This window comes from Epinephelus lanceolatus, chromosome 13 (genome assembly GCF_041903045.1).
Source record: "Epinephelus lanceolatus isolate andai-2023 chromosome 13, ASM4190304v1, whole genome shotgun sequence".
In the NCBI taxonomy this organism is placed as follows: Eukaryota; Metazoa; Chordata; class Actinopteri; order Perciformes; family Serranidae; genus Epinephelus; species Epinephelus lanceolatus.
The window spans coordinates 31,220,367-31,238,372 of record NC_135746.1 but is presented as its reverse complement, the minus strand read 5'-3'; the positions used below and the strand labels follow the sequence as shown (position 1 = coordinate 31,238,372).

The 18,006-nt window shown below is 41.0% G+C and overlaps 2 protein-coding genes across 2 annotated transcripts in view; one reads left to right on the top strand and one right to left on the bottom strand.

The window, feature by feature from the left end:
* spata45 (spermatogenesis associated 45) overlaps window positions 1-1,857 on the bottom strand; it is a 6,641-nt gene extending 4,784 nt beyond the window's left edge. Inside the window, exon 1 of the mRNA XM_033647830.2 lies at window positions 1,816-1,857. The gene's annotated coding sequence lies outside the window, so the exon portion shown is untranslated. The remainder of the gene's footprint in view (window positions 1-1,815) is intronic.
* Window positions 1,821-18,006, top strand: flvcr1 (FLVCR choline and heme transporter 1). Its single transcript, XM_033647820.2, has 10 exons — window positions 1,821-2,957; window positions 3,584-3,728; window positions 4,773-4,913; window positions 6,055-6,122; window positions 7,575-7,678; window positions 8,563-8,673; window positions 10,456-10,561; window positions 10,693-10,804; window positions 10,893-10,960; window positions 13,619-18,006. Exons 1-10 carry the CDS (start codon window positions 2,229-2,231, stop codon window positions 13,715-13,717), a joined length of 1,683 nt encoding a protein of 560 aa, XP_033503711.1. The 5' UTR covers window positions 1,821-2,228; the 3' UTR covers window positions 13,718-18,006.

Sequence of the window (18,006 nt, the reverse complement as noted above, 5' to 3'; positions counted from 1 at the left end):
AGAGAGAGAGTGGGGACTGACATGCAGCAAAGGGCCGTAAGCCGGATTCAAACCCGCAGCCGCTGCAGCGAGGCAGTGCCTCTGTAAATGGGGCGCTAGCACTATCCACTATGCTACCGACGCCCCTGACTTCCAGTGTTTTAACTTCTTACAGTACCTTGCTGCAGTGATGTAGAAGTGCTTTCCGGGGTGTTAGTACACTGTGACATCACCATGTGGTGTGGCTGTGGGTGAAACAAGTGATTTCAGGTATAAAATGTAAGTGTCTGCTTTATCATGGTTAACTGACCCTGACCTTATACACTGCCAGGCTTGTGAGAGGAGCTCCAGGCTGTCTTCAGGAAGATTATGAGACATTATGAGACAACATTCAACAAGATAGGCAGCAAAATGTAAAGTTGCTCTTTAATGTTAGATTAGACCGTGGCTGCCAGCATTTTAATGTCAAAAATCACCATATTTAAGTCACAGGTTTCACTTTTTTGCTCACATATTGACAAAACAGCAACATTTCTGTATAATAAGCATGCATTTCTTGTGAGATCAGACTTCTACCTGCAGCTTGTACCCGCTGCACTGGAGTGCCACTGGGTCAAACGATGATTAGGATTAGAGCAGATAACAGCCTGAGCACATGGTCAAGCTAATTGGGGTATGAGGACCGAGCAGCGACGTCACAGTCCTTAATGGCAGGGAGCACACGGGCTTAGATTTGTCATTACTTTATGTATTTGCTTCGTTACTTATTTAATTATTTTGCATTTACATTTTAGCGTATAGTTGATCATGTTTTCAAGAATAAAAAGCGTTGAATGCCATGAGCTTAAACTGAGGTGAAACACATATTTAACATGTACAAGCAGGCCTCAAATAGAAAAGGACATATTCATAGAATGTCTATTAACTTTTAAATAATAGTTTAATATTGCTAAATAATAATATTTCAACTCAACTCAAATTTATTTTTAAAGCACATTTAAAAACAACTCATGTTGACCAAAGTGCTATACAAAAGAGACACAACAAACACAGGCACACATCAGGGAGAACCACATCAGCGAGACTCAAATGCTAATGAATAAATGTAGGTTTTGAGCCTGGACATAAATGAGTTAATGGTGGGGGCAGATCTGATTGGGAAGGGGGATGCTGTTCCATAGTTTGGGGGCAGACACAGCAAAGGCACAATCACCCCTGAGCTTATGTCTGGAGCGTGGGACAGCCAGGGGCCCCAGGTCAGCTGACCTGAGAGACCTGGGGGTAGAATAGGGAGTTAGAAGGTCTGATGTAGGATGGAGCTAGGCCATTAAGGGCCTTGTACACAAACAGGAGAACCTTAAAGTCAATTCTGAACTTTACTCGCAGCCAGTTACTAATTATGTTTATTTTCAGTTCTTATTTTTTATTAGTGCAAGACAGTAATATAGGCTAACATTAATATCACAAAGTACGAAGAAGACAATTTAAAAATATAATTAAATTATCAATATTTACCTCTTGTAATATATACACACACACGCAACATATATTGAATTATTTAAATTAGAAAAATCAAAATGGAAAATAATCAAGAAAAAAATAAAACAAAAATAACAAAATAAAATAATATCAGGATTATAATTGGCCTATTTTTTTATGTATTCATTTATTTGTTAGACCCTATTTTATTAATTTATTATTATAATAGGCCAACATGCTGTAATAAGCTGCAAGGCTACAACTTATATTTTACCTTACTAGCTGTTGCATCATAGCATCCCAACTTCCACATGGACACCGGTTACCATTTACTTCTACACCCTGGTAGTAACTTACCAGATACTACAGGCTCGTGCTGCTCTTCTATTGGCTCATCAGCATCGGAAGGCCTCGTGTCAGCGTCGGCTGAACAAAGGATAGAAGGACGTAAAGAGGCAACCAGAGAGACGCACAAGTTGGGTAGGCAGGCAGCATGCTGGTAGAGAGAGACCGGGGAGGAGACAGAATATCCGGATGTTTTAAATAAGTAAACATTTGTCGTGTTAGAGGAGGTTGTTTTACTTTGTATCCAGTCTCAGTGAGGGTCATGTTATAGCATTTGATGTGTTTTAAAGCGTCGTAGCGGTAGTGACAAGTAACCCGAATGAGGAAACCACTCTGTTTCGCGTGTCCTCGCTTCCTGCCTCGCTCCTAGGTGTGAATTCGGCTCAGCAGCGGCGGAAAAGGACAGAAAACATCGCACAGACATCATGGTTGCCGGCGAGCTCGTGCAGGAGCATCTGCGCGCGGACACTGGCGCACCTGACGACATCACGGTCGCCAGGAAGACTCCCGAGCTGGACGGAGCAGCCGAGAGATGCGCGGATCCGGCAGAGGAAGCGGCGCTGACGGGCGGGGCAGGGGACACAGACTCTAATCGGGCGCTGGAGCAGGAGCAGGAGCAGGAGAAGGAGGCGCAGCCGGATGAGAGAGAGGCGATGCTGCCCAACGGAGGAGGCGGAGGAGGAGAGGCGGGGGAGAAGGAAGGGAAGACGCTAGAGACGAGACTGTATTGGCGCCGGTTCGCCGTACTGACAGTCTTCAGCTTGTACTCTCTGGTGAACGCCTTCCAGTGGATCCAGTACAGCATCATCACCAACGTGTTCACCCAGTACTACGGGGTGACTAACGACAAGGTAGACTGGCTCTCCATCGTCTACATGGTCGCCTACGTGCCGCTCATCTTCCCGGCCACATGGCTGCTGGACCGGAAAGGCTTGCGGCTCACGGCCCTGTTGGGAGCCGGCCTCAACTGCGCCGGCGCCTGGCTCAAGTGCGCCAGCGTGAGCCCCGAGCTGTTCGGAGTCACCGTCATCGCGCAGGTCATCTGCTCCGTGGCGCAGGTGTTCATCCTCGGCCTGCCGTCCCGCGTCGCCTCGGTGTGGTTCGGACCCCGGGAGGTTTCCACCGCGTGTGCCACGGCAGTGCTGGGGAACCAGGTCACTTAATAGACATTATTATTATTATATTTTACGATGTGTTTCAAAGACAGACATTGAGTGGGATATATAACATATAATAGAGCAGAGTGGAGGAGATTAGAGACAGATAGAGTGATGGAAGTGTTGGAGGGGAAGTGAAGATAGATGGAGCCACCAGACAATCCTCAAGTTACTCAAGTACAGTTACTCTAGTACAATTTGAGGTACTTGTAGCCTTCTCTGAATATTTCCAGTTTATGTTTTTACTGTGCCATTCTGCACAATGTGTACTTTTACTCTTTACACTTAAAGTCTTTTTTGTTACTAATACTTTTGTGCTTTTACCTAATTAATGACAGTGTATTTACACAGTGGTATTGCTACTTTTATTTAAGAAAATTATCTCAGTACTCCTTCCACCGCTGCCAGCCGAACAGAGTAGAATAGAAAGGAGTCATGGAGGATACAGAGAAAATTTGGAGCCAGTAGAGCAGAAGAGAGTGGGAAATAATAACTGAGTAGCACAAGGATGTTGTTACCAAACCCTCAATTCAAACGTATAATATGATAACACACTGTATAACAACAAGTTTGTAAAGAAATATCTCTTTCTCTGTATGTGTTTCTCTGTTGCTCATCTCTAGTTGGGAACAGCCATAGGTTTCCTGTTGCCTCCAGTTTTGGTTCCCACCACGCCTGACAACATTGAGCTGACGGGTCACAACATCAGCATCATGTTCTACGGCACCGCCACTGTCTCCACGGTCCTCTTCCTCCTAACGGTTATAGGTACACACCACAAACACATGTGTCACACACATGCTGTATTGCATATATTCACTATGCACCGCCATCTGCTCCGGTCGCAGGGGATTTATGGTTCGGTTACCTCCAAGTCATGTGAGGTGACTACAGAAATGCCTCTGTACATCAGAACAGAGGTGTGTGTTTGTGTGTGTTCTTGCCCATCTGAGGACCAGATAAGAATATCCCAGAAGTCTTCCACTGTGGGGACATTTTGCTGCTCCGCAGATCTGTAAATGAGCAGTTCAGGATTAAGACTTGAGTTAAGGATTAAGATTAGAATAGGATTATGTTAAGGCCTATTGCTAAGGGTTACAGTTTTATGTATATCAACAGTGCCTTGTGCTGTAGTGAAGAAAAGGGTGGAGTCAGTGGTTGGTGGAGACAGTAAAACAGTCATGAGACATTGTTTTAAACCCACCCCATTACCCTCAGGCTTTAAGGAAACATGAGACATCATGGCTGTGGTTTCAACCCGCCAGTCACATGCAAAGACATTCTCTAATTAATTCTCTATTTAAATTCATCACAAGGAGTTTCAGTCACTTCATCACTGATCACTGTATTTCACAGTGATAGTGTGACTTTGACTATAATAAAAGTAGACGTCACGTTTAATGGGTGATTCTTTTTAAGCAAATTTTGTGTCCTTTTATTTTCATACTGATCGGTCTCATCAGATAGATGCTTGATCTGCAAAATAAGTTCAGAACTGATGCCGCTGATACCGAACCATACTGTAGGATAGACTTGAAGCTGCTCCTTCAACCGCATACATAAGCATTCAGTGATAACCTATTAATTTGACTGCAAGTACATCAAAATCAGGCTTTAGAGAAAGTGTCCAATGTTTGTGTAAGTGTTGTTATTTTACATTTAAGGCGCCTGGTGGAGTTTCCACATGCTTGAAATCTAAATACACATATAGATGATTGCTGCTTTCTTATATTGTGGTATTTGTATTTATGTGTTAATCTCTCTGATTGACAATTAAGAGGCCCGCCCAAACTGTCTCTCTGTGTTCTACAGTCATAAAGGACCGGCCTCCTCTCCCTCCCAGTCACGCCCAGGCTGTCCTCCCAGACTCTCCTCCTGACGATTACTCCTACAAACAGTCCATCTTGAACCTAATAAAGAATAAAGCATTTGTGCTCTTGCTCATCAGCTACGGTAAGTGTGAAATACCACCAGATAAATGGAAACATTTGAATGTTTTTCCATTCATTTTTTAGAGCACTTTGTGGACTCTTGGATCTAGAGTGTAAGTTTCTGTTACTACAAGCAGTCTCAATTCCTGGAGTACCATCAGCACATGAGAAAACTATAGTTAGAACGTCAAGGACCTGCAGTTATTGAGTCCTGACCTGCTTGAAAGCTCCTGGAAGAGTAATCAATCAACACAATAGATGTAGTAGGCATCACTACTTATACAGGTACCACTGCTGGCCGCCATTTACCTTTACTCCCACTATTACCACTTGCTACTATCAATTGTTTATAGTCTGGAGTTCTTAACCTTATCTGTTAAATTTCAGACCCTTAGAGCCTATTCGAAAACACTGATAACTAAAGGTCCCTGTATAATGAGTTTCAAGACCAGCAGGTCCTTTAAACCAGTAGTTTCCAACTGGTCCAGCTACAGGGTCCAGAATTCTGCTTAGTGATTAGTTCAACGTCCGTACAGTTTAATACATTAGGTGTCATACTTGCAGTTGGCCAAGTTGTTGAGCTAGCTATCCATCAGTTGATCATTTTACAGCAGGAAATTGCACTTTACAGCAGGAAATTGCACTTCAAAGTAAGTGTGCTGAAAATTTACTGTACCTTTAAATGAAGTGTGTTTTTTATAAACTTGGCACGTTCCTGAGTCGCTTGTGGTCCATTCAGAGTGGACCCGTGACCCACTGTTGGGCCGCGGGCCTGCAACCCACCAGTTGGGAACCACTACTTTAAACCAACTGAGGAATCTTTATAGAAATAAAAACTTCTGTGGCTTTCTCTCCACAAACTGAGCATTTCCCCTGGAGGATGACGAGAGCCACTTGCATTTCTTCTGCACTCTCATGTTTCTATCTATCTATCTATCTATCTATCCATCTATCTATCTATAGATATAGATTTTATAGTTGTATGCTAACAAATGAACACTCTAGTAGCATTAATGTATGTGTCCTTGTAAGAAAACCCTCACCTACTAGTAAAGCCCGTGGCTGTTGTTAAGAATTATATCTGAAAACATTAAAACCAAACATGTTCATCAAATTAATTTCTAAGCCTAATGGATAGACTCTTTGTTTCTGTTTGATTGCAGGAATAATGACTGGTTGCTTCTACTCTGTCTCAACACTTCTCAACCAGATGATCATGGCCTGCTACGAGGTAAAAAAAAAAAACAAAAACCCACAAACAGCTGGTAGTCAATGAGGAAATGAAAACAAGCTGTTTAATCTCATGATCCTTCTTGCACTCAAACCTATCTATTTCAGCTGGGTTTTAAGGGAGGGCCCTCTTTACACCTATTATGTTATTTATATCTATGATTGGGGTGCTTAAAAAACAGCTTGTCACAGCTACTCAGTGACAAGTTGATCAATTTCAAAATGGAATTTTGGACTTATGATTCCACACCCCTTCCTTTGGGGAGTGGGTCAAAATGGGGGTAAAAACATCACAGAACAAAACCAAAGACAATTCCTTAAAGGTTGTGACTTGGAGAACAACATATGTTTCACTCACATCCTGATATAGAGATTTTAACCACAGGGTGACAATTTATATTTAATTTGCTGGGTAGGCGTGTTTGCCATGCTCCAGATAGCCCAGAAACTCATTTTGGGGGCAATCTTGTCATAATCGCTTAAGAATTTGGTCATTTACAAAATGGAACCTCAAGGCACCTATTCAAGACCCCTTTCCTTTGGGAGACGGACCAAAAACACATTTCCAGCCCATACCATTATCGATAGGGGGCAAGTCGAACTATCTGTGTCAGTTTTCGCAAATATTCTCTTTGTCCATTTGATAACTTTTCCACCTCAGCTGCACTTAAACCATTTTGCACCATTTAGCTTTTTAATCTGGTCTTCCCATTCATGTTGAAAATGTACATAAAACAGGTGGATGGAAACTGGGTGGTGGATGGAAAAACAGAGAGAAAAGAACAAAGAAACCTCTGATGGCTTTGATAAGACATGAGCTTATTGTCTGAGTTCATTAGCTGTGTTCACGCATGCCTGCTGCCCACCATAACACTGTCAGTGTGCGTGCACGCATTCAGACACACACGCGCAGGAGAAGCAAAACGTTGGAGAGAATGACCAATTCACTCACTCTAAAACACTTCTTTCTTTCTTTCTTTCTTTCTCTCTTTCACACACACACGCACCCTAACTAATGGAGAGGCTGACGCTCATTCAGTTTCTGCTTATCATAGCAATGCACACTATCCCTGTCACACACATGCAGGCACACACATTCACACACAAACCGAGAGATGGTCACCCTTGCATGAACTTATAAAACTCTCTGAGCTGAACTGTCAGATGACAGACCTCTCCCACCAGAAACCCTGTAAATCCCTGACTCCCCCCATTTAAGAGCCCACACCCATACTGTATACATGCACTTATAGAACATGTGACTGATAGTTCATCTGTAAGAGGAACCTTTATGCCTCTGTTCAGATTTGATGAGGTTAAAGGAGCACAAAAGCCTCTTAAGTCAGCTGTGTGTTTCTTCTCAGGCTATACTAACATATCCTATCTATTCTCTCATCGTCTCCTCTCCTTCTCTTATCTTCTCTCATTTTCTCTCCTTGCTTCCTCTCTTTAGAACCAGGAGTTGAATGCTGGGAGAATTGGTTTGACTCTGGTTGTTGCTGGAATGGTCGGCTCCATCCTCTGTGGTCTGTGGCTGGACTACACAAAGACATACAAGTAGGCAACACAAGCACACACTTTCCCCACCTGTTCATTGTAAGCTAACTTCTCACTGAATTTACAAAAACATCATGTTATACGTAGTCATTTTTTTTGTGAATAGTCAGGAAAAAGAGTTAGTGGCTCTAAAAAAAACCAGGCTCAGGTATTACATGGCAGGAAGTATGTTGAAACTCCTTACACTCCTGGCTGAAGGCCACAGATATTCGGAGATAAGGTTTGGCTCACAGTTAGCATTCCAGTTCATCCCAGAAGTTGAGGTCAAGGTCAGGGCTCCTTGCAGGCCAGTGAGGTTCTTCTACACCAGAGTGGCAAAAACATTTCTTTATGTAGCTGGCTTTGTGCACAGGTAGCATTGTCACTATGACAAATGGAAGGGTCCTCCCCAAACTGCTGCCACAAATTTGAAAGCAGGCATTGTCTAGTATATCATTGTTTGCTTTTGCGTTAAGATTTCACTTCATTGGAAGTTGAAAAACTGACCCAGATGGGTGTGTCCACATACATTTTGGCCATTTAGTGTATTGTCAGTTTCATGTGTCCATCGCATGTGTGAAAACAAAACAATTCTTACAGCAGAAAGAGTCGATAAGGTCAAATGAAACCTGAAACAGTCCTGTTGGAGGGAGTTAAGAGACCCCACCCTAACCTGTCTGCATGCAAGGTGTAATGTGTCTCAGTAGTTTTCGTCAGTACATTCAAAGGAATGGGATTTTCCCACTGTACAAAATTAATGTCAGCCCATTTTATTTAAAATCTGATCCACTGTTCATGTGTTTTGGAAACAAGTGGGAGGAAAATGAATCATAGCTTGAGATACAGAGGATGATCACGGAGGGAGAAGATGTTATCTCAGAGTCTGACGTGTTTGTGTTTTACAGGATGACGACTCTGATCGTGTACATCTTGTCGTTTCTGGGCATGATAGTCTTCACTTTCACTCTGAACCTCGACAACATCCAACTGGTCTTCTTCACTGCTGGAGCTCTGGGGTACGTCTGGCCACTCACACACAAGTTACAGATACTGTTTACAGAATGCATTGCATTTGTTTTTTGTAAATACTACCTATTTATATTGTATATCTATAGGATGCAATATATTTAAAATTAGAAACATGTGAATCGAAATGCCAAATGCAGGTCTGTACTTGTCAAAGTACACGCAGAGGATTTAATGATGAAACAGCACAGAAAAGTGATCATGGTAATGCCGCAGTTCATATTGCAATTATAGTATTTGGCAGTTGAACCACCTTAAGTTCAGTGCAATCCTGACACAGGACATCGTAGCATGTTTAAATAGCTCCTGTATGTTTCCAGGCTGCACAGTGTCATATTATCCCAGAGGTTTGACCTTACACATGACCTCATAAGCTATCTCCAGGTATGCCAGAGGGCTCATAAACACCAAGGCACTGTCTGCATAACTTGTTCCTTCACACTTTATGTCCATTAACAGCACCGACACTCAGTACGAGTTTATCCTCATATGAGGACATCACATTTTGGGTATACTGGACCTTCTACTTCATTCTGCTTAACTTAGACCTGTTGTCCTCGTTCATGGACACTTTTTGTGCCATCTAGTGGTAGTAAGAGCACAATACACTAATTCATGTTAAAACAAGATGGCCGCCATCTCTGCCAAGTCAGTCTGCAGCCGATCCTGACACAAAAGTGGACAAGGTCCAAAACCAGATCACATTTTATGGCTGATACTTGTTATTTATGATTAATAATGTTTGTAGTTTGATATGGCAACAGATTTGACCAATTTTAGCAACAGTAACAAGTTCAGACACTGTTTATATGCAAGTACTCGTTTGAGGACATTTATACTTTATTATCGTTGACGATGTTTAGTTCTTTATACTTATCAGGTCTTACTGATCACAAAAAGATTGGAGAAATTAAAAATGCATACCAAACAAAAGTGAATGATTGATCATATAGCTGCTGAAGCCAAAGACACAAGATCATCTGCTGCTGCTTTCCCCAGCCTGACGCTGGGCTTCAAACTGGCGACTTAAACTCTGACCTTTAGGCTGCATCACTTTCTGGTTTTACACTCAGAACTACTGCTTTCAACACAAACAGTGAAGACGCAGTTTGAGTTCTGCCTCTTTATGTCGCTGTTGTAGGTTTAAACACACCTGGTGTGGGTGTGCAGCAGGCACTGCGTGGATGTTTACATATAAATAAACTTCAAAAAATAGAGGGCACATTTACAAAACGACACATTCCAAACGTTTATGGCACTTAAACGATTTGTTCAGCAAGATAATTTTTACAAAGGCTATGAACAAACTACACCACAGTTGCATGATTTAACGTCGCCACCACAACAAAGGTGTTAAAGCCACTCATTAGGAACCACCTATTTTAAGACACATAAATGCTTCACGACGTATTTTATGTCGTAGAACAAAATGTGACAGTCTTTTAAGCTGTGCATTCAAAAAACTGGAGCACTCTATCGAGCGTCCAGGATGTACAAGCCATCATTTGTGGACTTTTCAATCTGAATATAATCACTTAGAACAACACACGTGCATTTAAGGTGGTAATTGTTTTGAGCAGGGCTGTGTGTGACTGTAGACTGCGGCAGCATGGATTATACTTAGGACCTCTTTAGTTTGATCTATTTTGGATTTTTGGGAGATTTATTGACATCCTTAGAGGCTGTGATGTCATATTTAAGCATGATAGACAGATTATGTGACTTTATTTAGTTTCTAAACTCTGTTCCTGTTACTGATGTCTATGTTTCAGATTCTTCATGACGGGTTACCTGCCTCTGGGCTTTGAGTTTGGAGTGGAGATCACCTACCCAGAGTCTGAAGGAACATCATCAGGACTCCTGAATGCTTTTGCTCAGGTATCACAAAGTTCTTAAGTGTCCTCAAAGTGTTACATGTTATACTTTTACATTCATTAATCATACGTTTGTTCCTCTCTGTGTGTGTGTGTGTGTGTGTGTGTGTGTGTGTGTGTGTGGTGTGTTTGCAGATATTTGGGATCATTTTCACTCTGATTCAGGGCAAACTGACCACAGACTTCACTCCACTGACTGGAAATCTCTTCCTCTGCGCCTGGATCTTCCTGGGAATTCTGCTCACTGGTAGGCTGTGTGTGTGAATATGTGTGTGTGTTTATTTGTGTATGTCAAACCAAATATTTGAAAAAAATGTAATGTTTTCATGTTTCAGCCTTAATTAAGTCAGAACTGAAACGACACAATGTCAACATTGGAGCTGACAGCAACCACCTGCAAGCAGTAAGTACATAAACACACACACAAAAACACCTCTGCCTTCTTGTACCCAAACACACACAAAGCAGATCACGGTCTTTGGCCACATTGCATTATAACTGCGGAATGTTTTTCTGAATATTCCTCATTGTCAGATAAATTTCATTAGTCTTCAAGCAGCTTTAGAGGCATATGCTAAATCATTAGCACCTTTTAAACCCCTTCCGAAAACATTGCTTTATGGGAAAGCGTTAATGAATCTTTAATATGTTTAATAGGTTTTGTCATCCCTCTCTTTTATTTATTTTCACATACTTTGTGCTACTGCCTGTCTATCATCCCCTCTTTCATCAGCGTCCCTGTCAAGTGCCCTTTAGAGAGAACAGCATTTAGTCTGAGTGTCTTTGTGCAGTATTTTCCCTCCTACGGGCATCCAATGGGGTGACCTTATGACGAGACAGATTCTTGAACCTCTCTCTGCTTTTCCTGAACAGAGTGTCCCTTGTCAGTTCGGACATCTAGTCTCTTTTGTGTTTCTGTCCTGGCATACAACATTTCGTCTACACAAACAAAGCTATAAAGTCCTCTTTCTTCTTGAATCTCACTGTACCACCAGCTGATTATCTGTAATAATACCTGAGGGTGCCCAGCAAAGCAGTCTTCAGACAAGCCAGGTCATTAAATCTGTTTCGATTTCTGGACTCTTCAGTCTTGGTGTCCTCACCGTCCTGCTGATTCACCACTGAAGTGCACTTCAGACGAGGCAATTCATCAAGCCCATCCTCTCCTTCCTCTTTGTCCTTAGCTCAGAGGTTTCACACAGAGATCACACAGTCATGTTTGAGGTTTATGAGATTAATCACAAGACAGAAAATGAATGTCTCACATATGTTTTTTCCTTGTAAAAATCAACTGAAAGAAAATGAAAAAGGGAAATCACAGTTTTGCCACATTGTGAAGGACCACCATGTCAATTTAATTGTCATTTGGTGCCATCTGGTGGTGGCATATAGACAGACACTAGTAGGTACTGGAATAAATTTACTAAAAGCAACCTAAGACTGCAACTACTTTCACCAGGATCAATTCATTTTTCCTATAACTCCATAACTGCAAAATAGAAACTGTAACTGTAAACCTGCAATTATTTATGTGAAAGAGCTGCCTGTTGATTTTTTTCTGAAACAAGAAATCAACTTACGAATAGATTCAGACCAGCTGGATAAATATATAGCCAGTAAGTGAAGGTTCAGACGATAACATGACTTGTTACACCTCCTAACCCTACACCTTGCTGATAACAAAAAGCATGTGTGGTAGATTAAAATGAAGAATGATTCTGTGTCAGCTTTATTTAGAAACTGAAACCTCAAGAGAGATTTCTTGAACATGGTCTGTCATTGGGTAACACCAATGACAACCCTGCTGTCTAAGCAGGCTCGTATTTCATTAATCAGCACCCTTTTAGCCTCATCAAAGTAAATGTTACCACATTATGATGTCTGACTAATTCATCCGTGGCTCTTGTATACCGCAACAAATGTTTGCGGACAGAGATGCACCAATTGCAATTTTCTTGGCCAATTCCAATTTCCAGTTTTTTAAAAGTCTGCCCTACTTATTCCGATTTTGCCCGATTTCGATTTTCTTTTTTTTTATAAGAAGTATAATTAACAGCAAACACAGACATGTTTTATCACTTTTTTATTTCAACATATACAGATAAACAGAGGCAACAGATTTCTGATTACAGTCGAGTGTTTAACCGAGCTAACCCCACATCCCATTTCCCCCCAACCCTACCCACACCCCTTTCCCTTCCACCAACCAACATGAGTAATACCCACACAGACAGAGCATCCTTACTTACACAGATTCCACATTAAAATTGTGTTTGGACGTGCATCATTGACTCTTGCTGATGATAGTTGCAGGTAAGACATGTCCAAAAAGCTCTGAAGCCAGTGAATAATTGAGATATCCTGAGGGGGTTTCCAACACTGGACTAAAATCTTCTTAGCTGCAGTCAGGCCGGCATACACAAAAATGTTTGTGTATGCTGGCCTGACTGCAGCTTTTTCCTAAATGGAAAATTTGATTGCATGTCAATAATAAAATATTGGCTAAATAACTTTAACATTTTCTCCCAAACTGCTCCAGGTTACAGGACCTACTTTCTCTCTCAATCAAATTCAAAAAAGTGCTCCAGGTTACTGGAGAGAGTTTTTGTTTAAATAATATCCAACTTAAAATGAATTGCAGTATATCCCACTTTATCTAACTTGGTTGACTTGTTTTGTGATTCCTCTGAGTAGCAAGCATGGGGATGAATTACAGCTTTTTTCCTGAAGGTCTGAAAAAGTTGCAAAATATGTAGCTACATTGTAGAAATAATGTTGCTAAAGAGGTGTGTGACAAAGCGTATTTGACATAGTGGAAATGAAATTGAGTTGCTGTGATGAAGTTGGTCAATATTAGTGCGGCTAAGCATGCGAGGTGAACCACTGTGTGTTGCATGCATGTAAATTTTGATCTGCAATATCTGAGACTGACCATCCAGTTAACGGTCATGGTCAGTCATGCTGAATATCAGTTGATTGTTGTCACCAGCCGATCAGTCGGCACATCTCTACTTGAGCAACTGTTTTGCTGATCACTTCCCTCCCTTTTTCTTTCTCCTAGCTTCCTACTGAGTGTCCTGGGGACTTTCCTTCAGAAAAGAAAAGCAACGGATTCAAGCTCGAGCCCTCCCTCAGCTTCTCCCGTGAAACCTCACTGTGACCCTGCCAAGTCACTGCATCGCAGGACAGCTAAAAAGGTCTCCCTGCTGCCCTGGGATACTTGCTGGCACAGCTCTCTATGTGAACCACCTAAAGGTGCACTTGATTTTTTGTTGCCAAGCTCCTAGATAATTGGAAAGACGGAGGCTCTGGATGTGATGCCAAGTCTAGTCAAGCACAGCCACAATCTACAGTGGATTCAAGACAGGCGGGTGACCAACAAGTCACAGAGGGGCAGCAGGTCACCCCCAAAGCTGTTTGACCTTGTTAAAGCTCCCCTGCAGTAACATCCAGGTCCATCCACTTGCATAGAAGATTACCTCCAATTTACAGAACTTGTGGAGATGTTGTGGATTGGTTAAAAAAAAAGTATGCAAGCAATGTCATGCAGAAAAAGCTCCAGTGCACTTTATTACTACTGCCCTCATTGTGGGTGAAGCATGACGCTCCCAGTTTGGTTACTGTATGTAAATCCAGTTTTACTGGAAAACAGGCTGGTAAAACACGCTTCCGATTCCTAGATCACCGTCAAAGGTTTGCTGTAGTTGAAACAAAATACTCCTGTGATCTTGAACAATCACGACAGCAAGTGAAGTTTTCGGAGTCTCCAGGTGTCTGTGTGGCAGAACCAGAGAGCCAATCTGTTTGGTTTTGTACTGCGGCCACAGCACTGGGCCAACGTCTCCTGAGTTTACTTGAAATATCCTTTCATGCTCTGAACTGAAGTTGGAAAACTCACTGTAAATGTTGTTCATATTGCTCCATTTGATTCCTTCACTACATACGGCAGTAGTAGCTACAAAAGAGGAACACATCTGAAATCTGGTTTGAAGTTGCTTTGGTTGAGGATAGTCGTCATCAATCCTGTTTATTTTTCTGCAGTTTTGCATGTATATAAGACAGGCCAAGAAGCAGCTGCAAATAGTTTTGTGTGGTTTGTTTTAGTCTGCATAATAATGGGCTGACTTACAGTCATACCATTAATGACAAACAAATGGTATGACTTTAAGTCCCAGGAGGTCTAGGCAGTTACTGGAATCTTCGCAGGTTTTTATTAGCAGCTTTTCTTTGTGACACAGGTTTATGTATGAATGTTGTCCTGCATAGGTGGAGATAAATTATTCCGTTGTGACTGAATGCGCTTATCTGGTACAAGAAAAAAAAAAATAGTACACTAGGGATGGCAAGTCATTCCATTCATGACAAATGACTGATGCAAAAGAGAAAAAAGTTCAGAGGACTTGTGCTTTGCTTTCAGATTCCAGGGGTGCATCCCTCAGTGTTTTCTCTTGTTTCCTTCCCTTAAGTCACCACCACAAAGGGACAAAGGGAGCAGACGGACGGGGAAGACAAGTACAGGCAATTTAGAAGTGTCCATTTGCTTTGAAGGTGAAAACTGACACTAAGAATAAAAACACTGTGCTTTTAAAGAAGATTATGACATCAGAGAAATCACTGAGAAATCTGCTGTAGTAAAACAGATGTATGTATTCTATACAGAAGCTTGTACAGTGGCTTGTACAATGGCTTCCCTGACAACTCAACAGTGCTGCAGTGTTACCTACACAAACCACAGTGGACCAAACAGAATGTGAATATGTTCTGTGCACAAAAAGAAACACATGCACAACGTCAAGTTTTTATACTCTAAAGCATGATTTCAGATGTGTTTTTAATGTTGACGTGTCCATTGTTACTCTCTGTGCATCACAGCTGACAGACAGATGGACAGCGCCATCTTGTGGGGCTCTTACAGTAGTGACAAAGTAAACAGTGGACAGGAGAAGCACAAAATAGTTCAATTCTTTTTTTTAAAGGTAGGGTCTGGAGGATTTTCCAGTTGCTGTTTGTAAACACACATTCAAATTTGGCCCCTCCTATAAGGCTCAACTCTCCCGGGTGTACGGAGCCCAGAGGTATGGAAGAAGGCTTCACAGAAGAGGTTCAGGCAAGGCTTGCGCTGGTGCACGCTCGGACACGCACAGCACCTGCGCTCTCTCATTGGCTGGGGAAATCTCCGCCCAGAAGCGGTCCGAACTCACAAAAACATCAAAATACAGTTAAAGGGCAGGAGCTGTGCAAACAGAGTCACCATCACACGAGTAGAAGCCCATCGGTGATGATTAAGCAGGATTTCATTTGTATATGTCTATATTGTGTTTTGTTTGAAAATCCTCCAGATCCTACCTTTAACAGAAAAAAATGCTAATTTATTTTCGATCCATATGTTCGTTTTATTTCTGTTTTATTAAAGAACTCTATTTTTTGTAGCTTTTCATTTATAACTTAAAGTATACTTTTTTTTACATAAGTGTAAATTCAAGTTGCCAACTCTTACCTTGTCAAAATAGATGCAAAATGTGCATTTAGCTGTCACCTAGCTTACCTCCACTTTTGTGTCCAAAGTCTTAACCCCATCTACACTGGATGTATTTATTTGACAGTCATCTGACATCTGACAAGCATTTTTTTGTACACTTAAAGTCAAAATTTTAACACAAATGTATTTGTGATAGTTTTATTTGATCTTCTATTCATTTGGCAGACATTTTATTTTAGGGTATTTACATAGTTGTCACTCCTCCCTTTGTATCTCACAAGGCCTGTCTGATAATACTGATCTGTGTTGACTATATTGGCAGAGGGTAGTTTATACCCTATACCTTTCTTAATATACATTTATCATGGTCACATGTTTCCCCAAATGTTTTCTCATTTTTTTTTATTTTTTTTTGGGGGGGGGGGTATTTATTTGGTTCGAATTTTTCAAACCTTTGAAAATAGTTCGTGTGTAAAGCTTTTCATATGTTTGATGCATTCTTTAACTTTCTGGTTCTTAGCAAATGAAGAGCTAACATTTCTTTGTCTTTCTTGAATTTTTTTTTACAACAGGAACTTTTATAGAGCACTTATATTATTTATTTGTTTTGTCAAGCTAGGCTACTTATTAATCTCTGAAAAAATTATTAAAGGGTTAATAACGTATAGTTCTCTGGTCTGAAAATACTGAGTTCAACCTGTTTGATACAACCAGTGAAACATTTCATTGCACATTTCCATATTTTAAAAAATTGCATTCAGTAATGTGTCCTCAGTCTTGTGTTTATTCAAACATATTTAACATTGTCGCTCTGATTTCAACATTTCTTTATATGACCAAAATTGATTTTACAAGTGAAAGGAAAGGATATTATGTGTTGTGATAGTGTTACTGCTGCTGAGACAATTTCTGTATTAAAACCATTGAGTTGCAATGCTTTCTCCTCCAGTGGCTCTACTGTATCCATGATTTTGGGGTTTGAAGGGGGTTTTGAATTCTGGTACGAATCCATTTCTGAGTGGCAGGATGTTTTTATGCTCGTAATCCACTGTTACCTGATGCATATCAACCTTATGGCAGATGTCAAACTAATATCCGGACAGCTAAAGTGGTACTTAACAGAAAAGGTTTGCGTTAGTCTATGTTTTTCTCATTGTCAACAAATCCTGTCAAAAGACCAAACACTGCAGTGTGTTAGTCTGTCTTTCTACACTTCCTGATCTGGTTTGGGGCACTCAGCCCCAAGCACTTTGGTTTCCGCTGAGGTTTTAAGTTAAAAAGTAAACAAAGCTTAGTGATTTCTTAAAACAGCTGGGCGCTGCAGTTTTTTCACATTTCTCAACCAGGAGTAAACAATGGTTTTGTTGGGAAATATTTGCGGAAGCGTGATAATTCATATTTGGTGCTCTAGTTGGTATTTGGGGCAGCAGGACATCTGTACATCTGGGTCAAAATAAACTACATTGTGTGTGTTCATGTTAAAGAAGGAGCATTTCACCCAGTGCAACAGTGTGATTCATTAATGTGTTTTTAATAGTTTTTGGACAGCAGTGAAGCTCTCTGGCACAGAGGAAGAATAAATATCAAGCTTTGGTACACACACAATACTTGTCAGGACATACAATCACTGTTGGTTTGGTCTTATCATGGGATTTGAGGACAATAAGTAAGATGGAGAATATCGTCAGCCTCATTTAATCCGGATACTGATTTAAAACCACACTGGACACTCCGTGCAGATTGTTGCACTAATTGTATCCCATTATTTAAGAATGTAAATGTTTAATTTAATTTATCTGTGAAGCTGCTGATGGATTTTAAGTAATTTTCTCAGTAATTCATTAAGAATCTTGTCTGCTGTCATAAGTACTGGAATCACATTATATGCAGATGATATTAACCTGTACATTAAAGTTTGAATCAAAAGACACTGATCAAAATCACACCATTAAAAGCATTCTACTCCAATG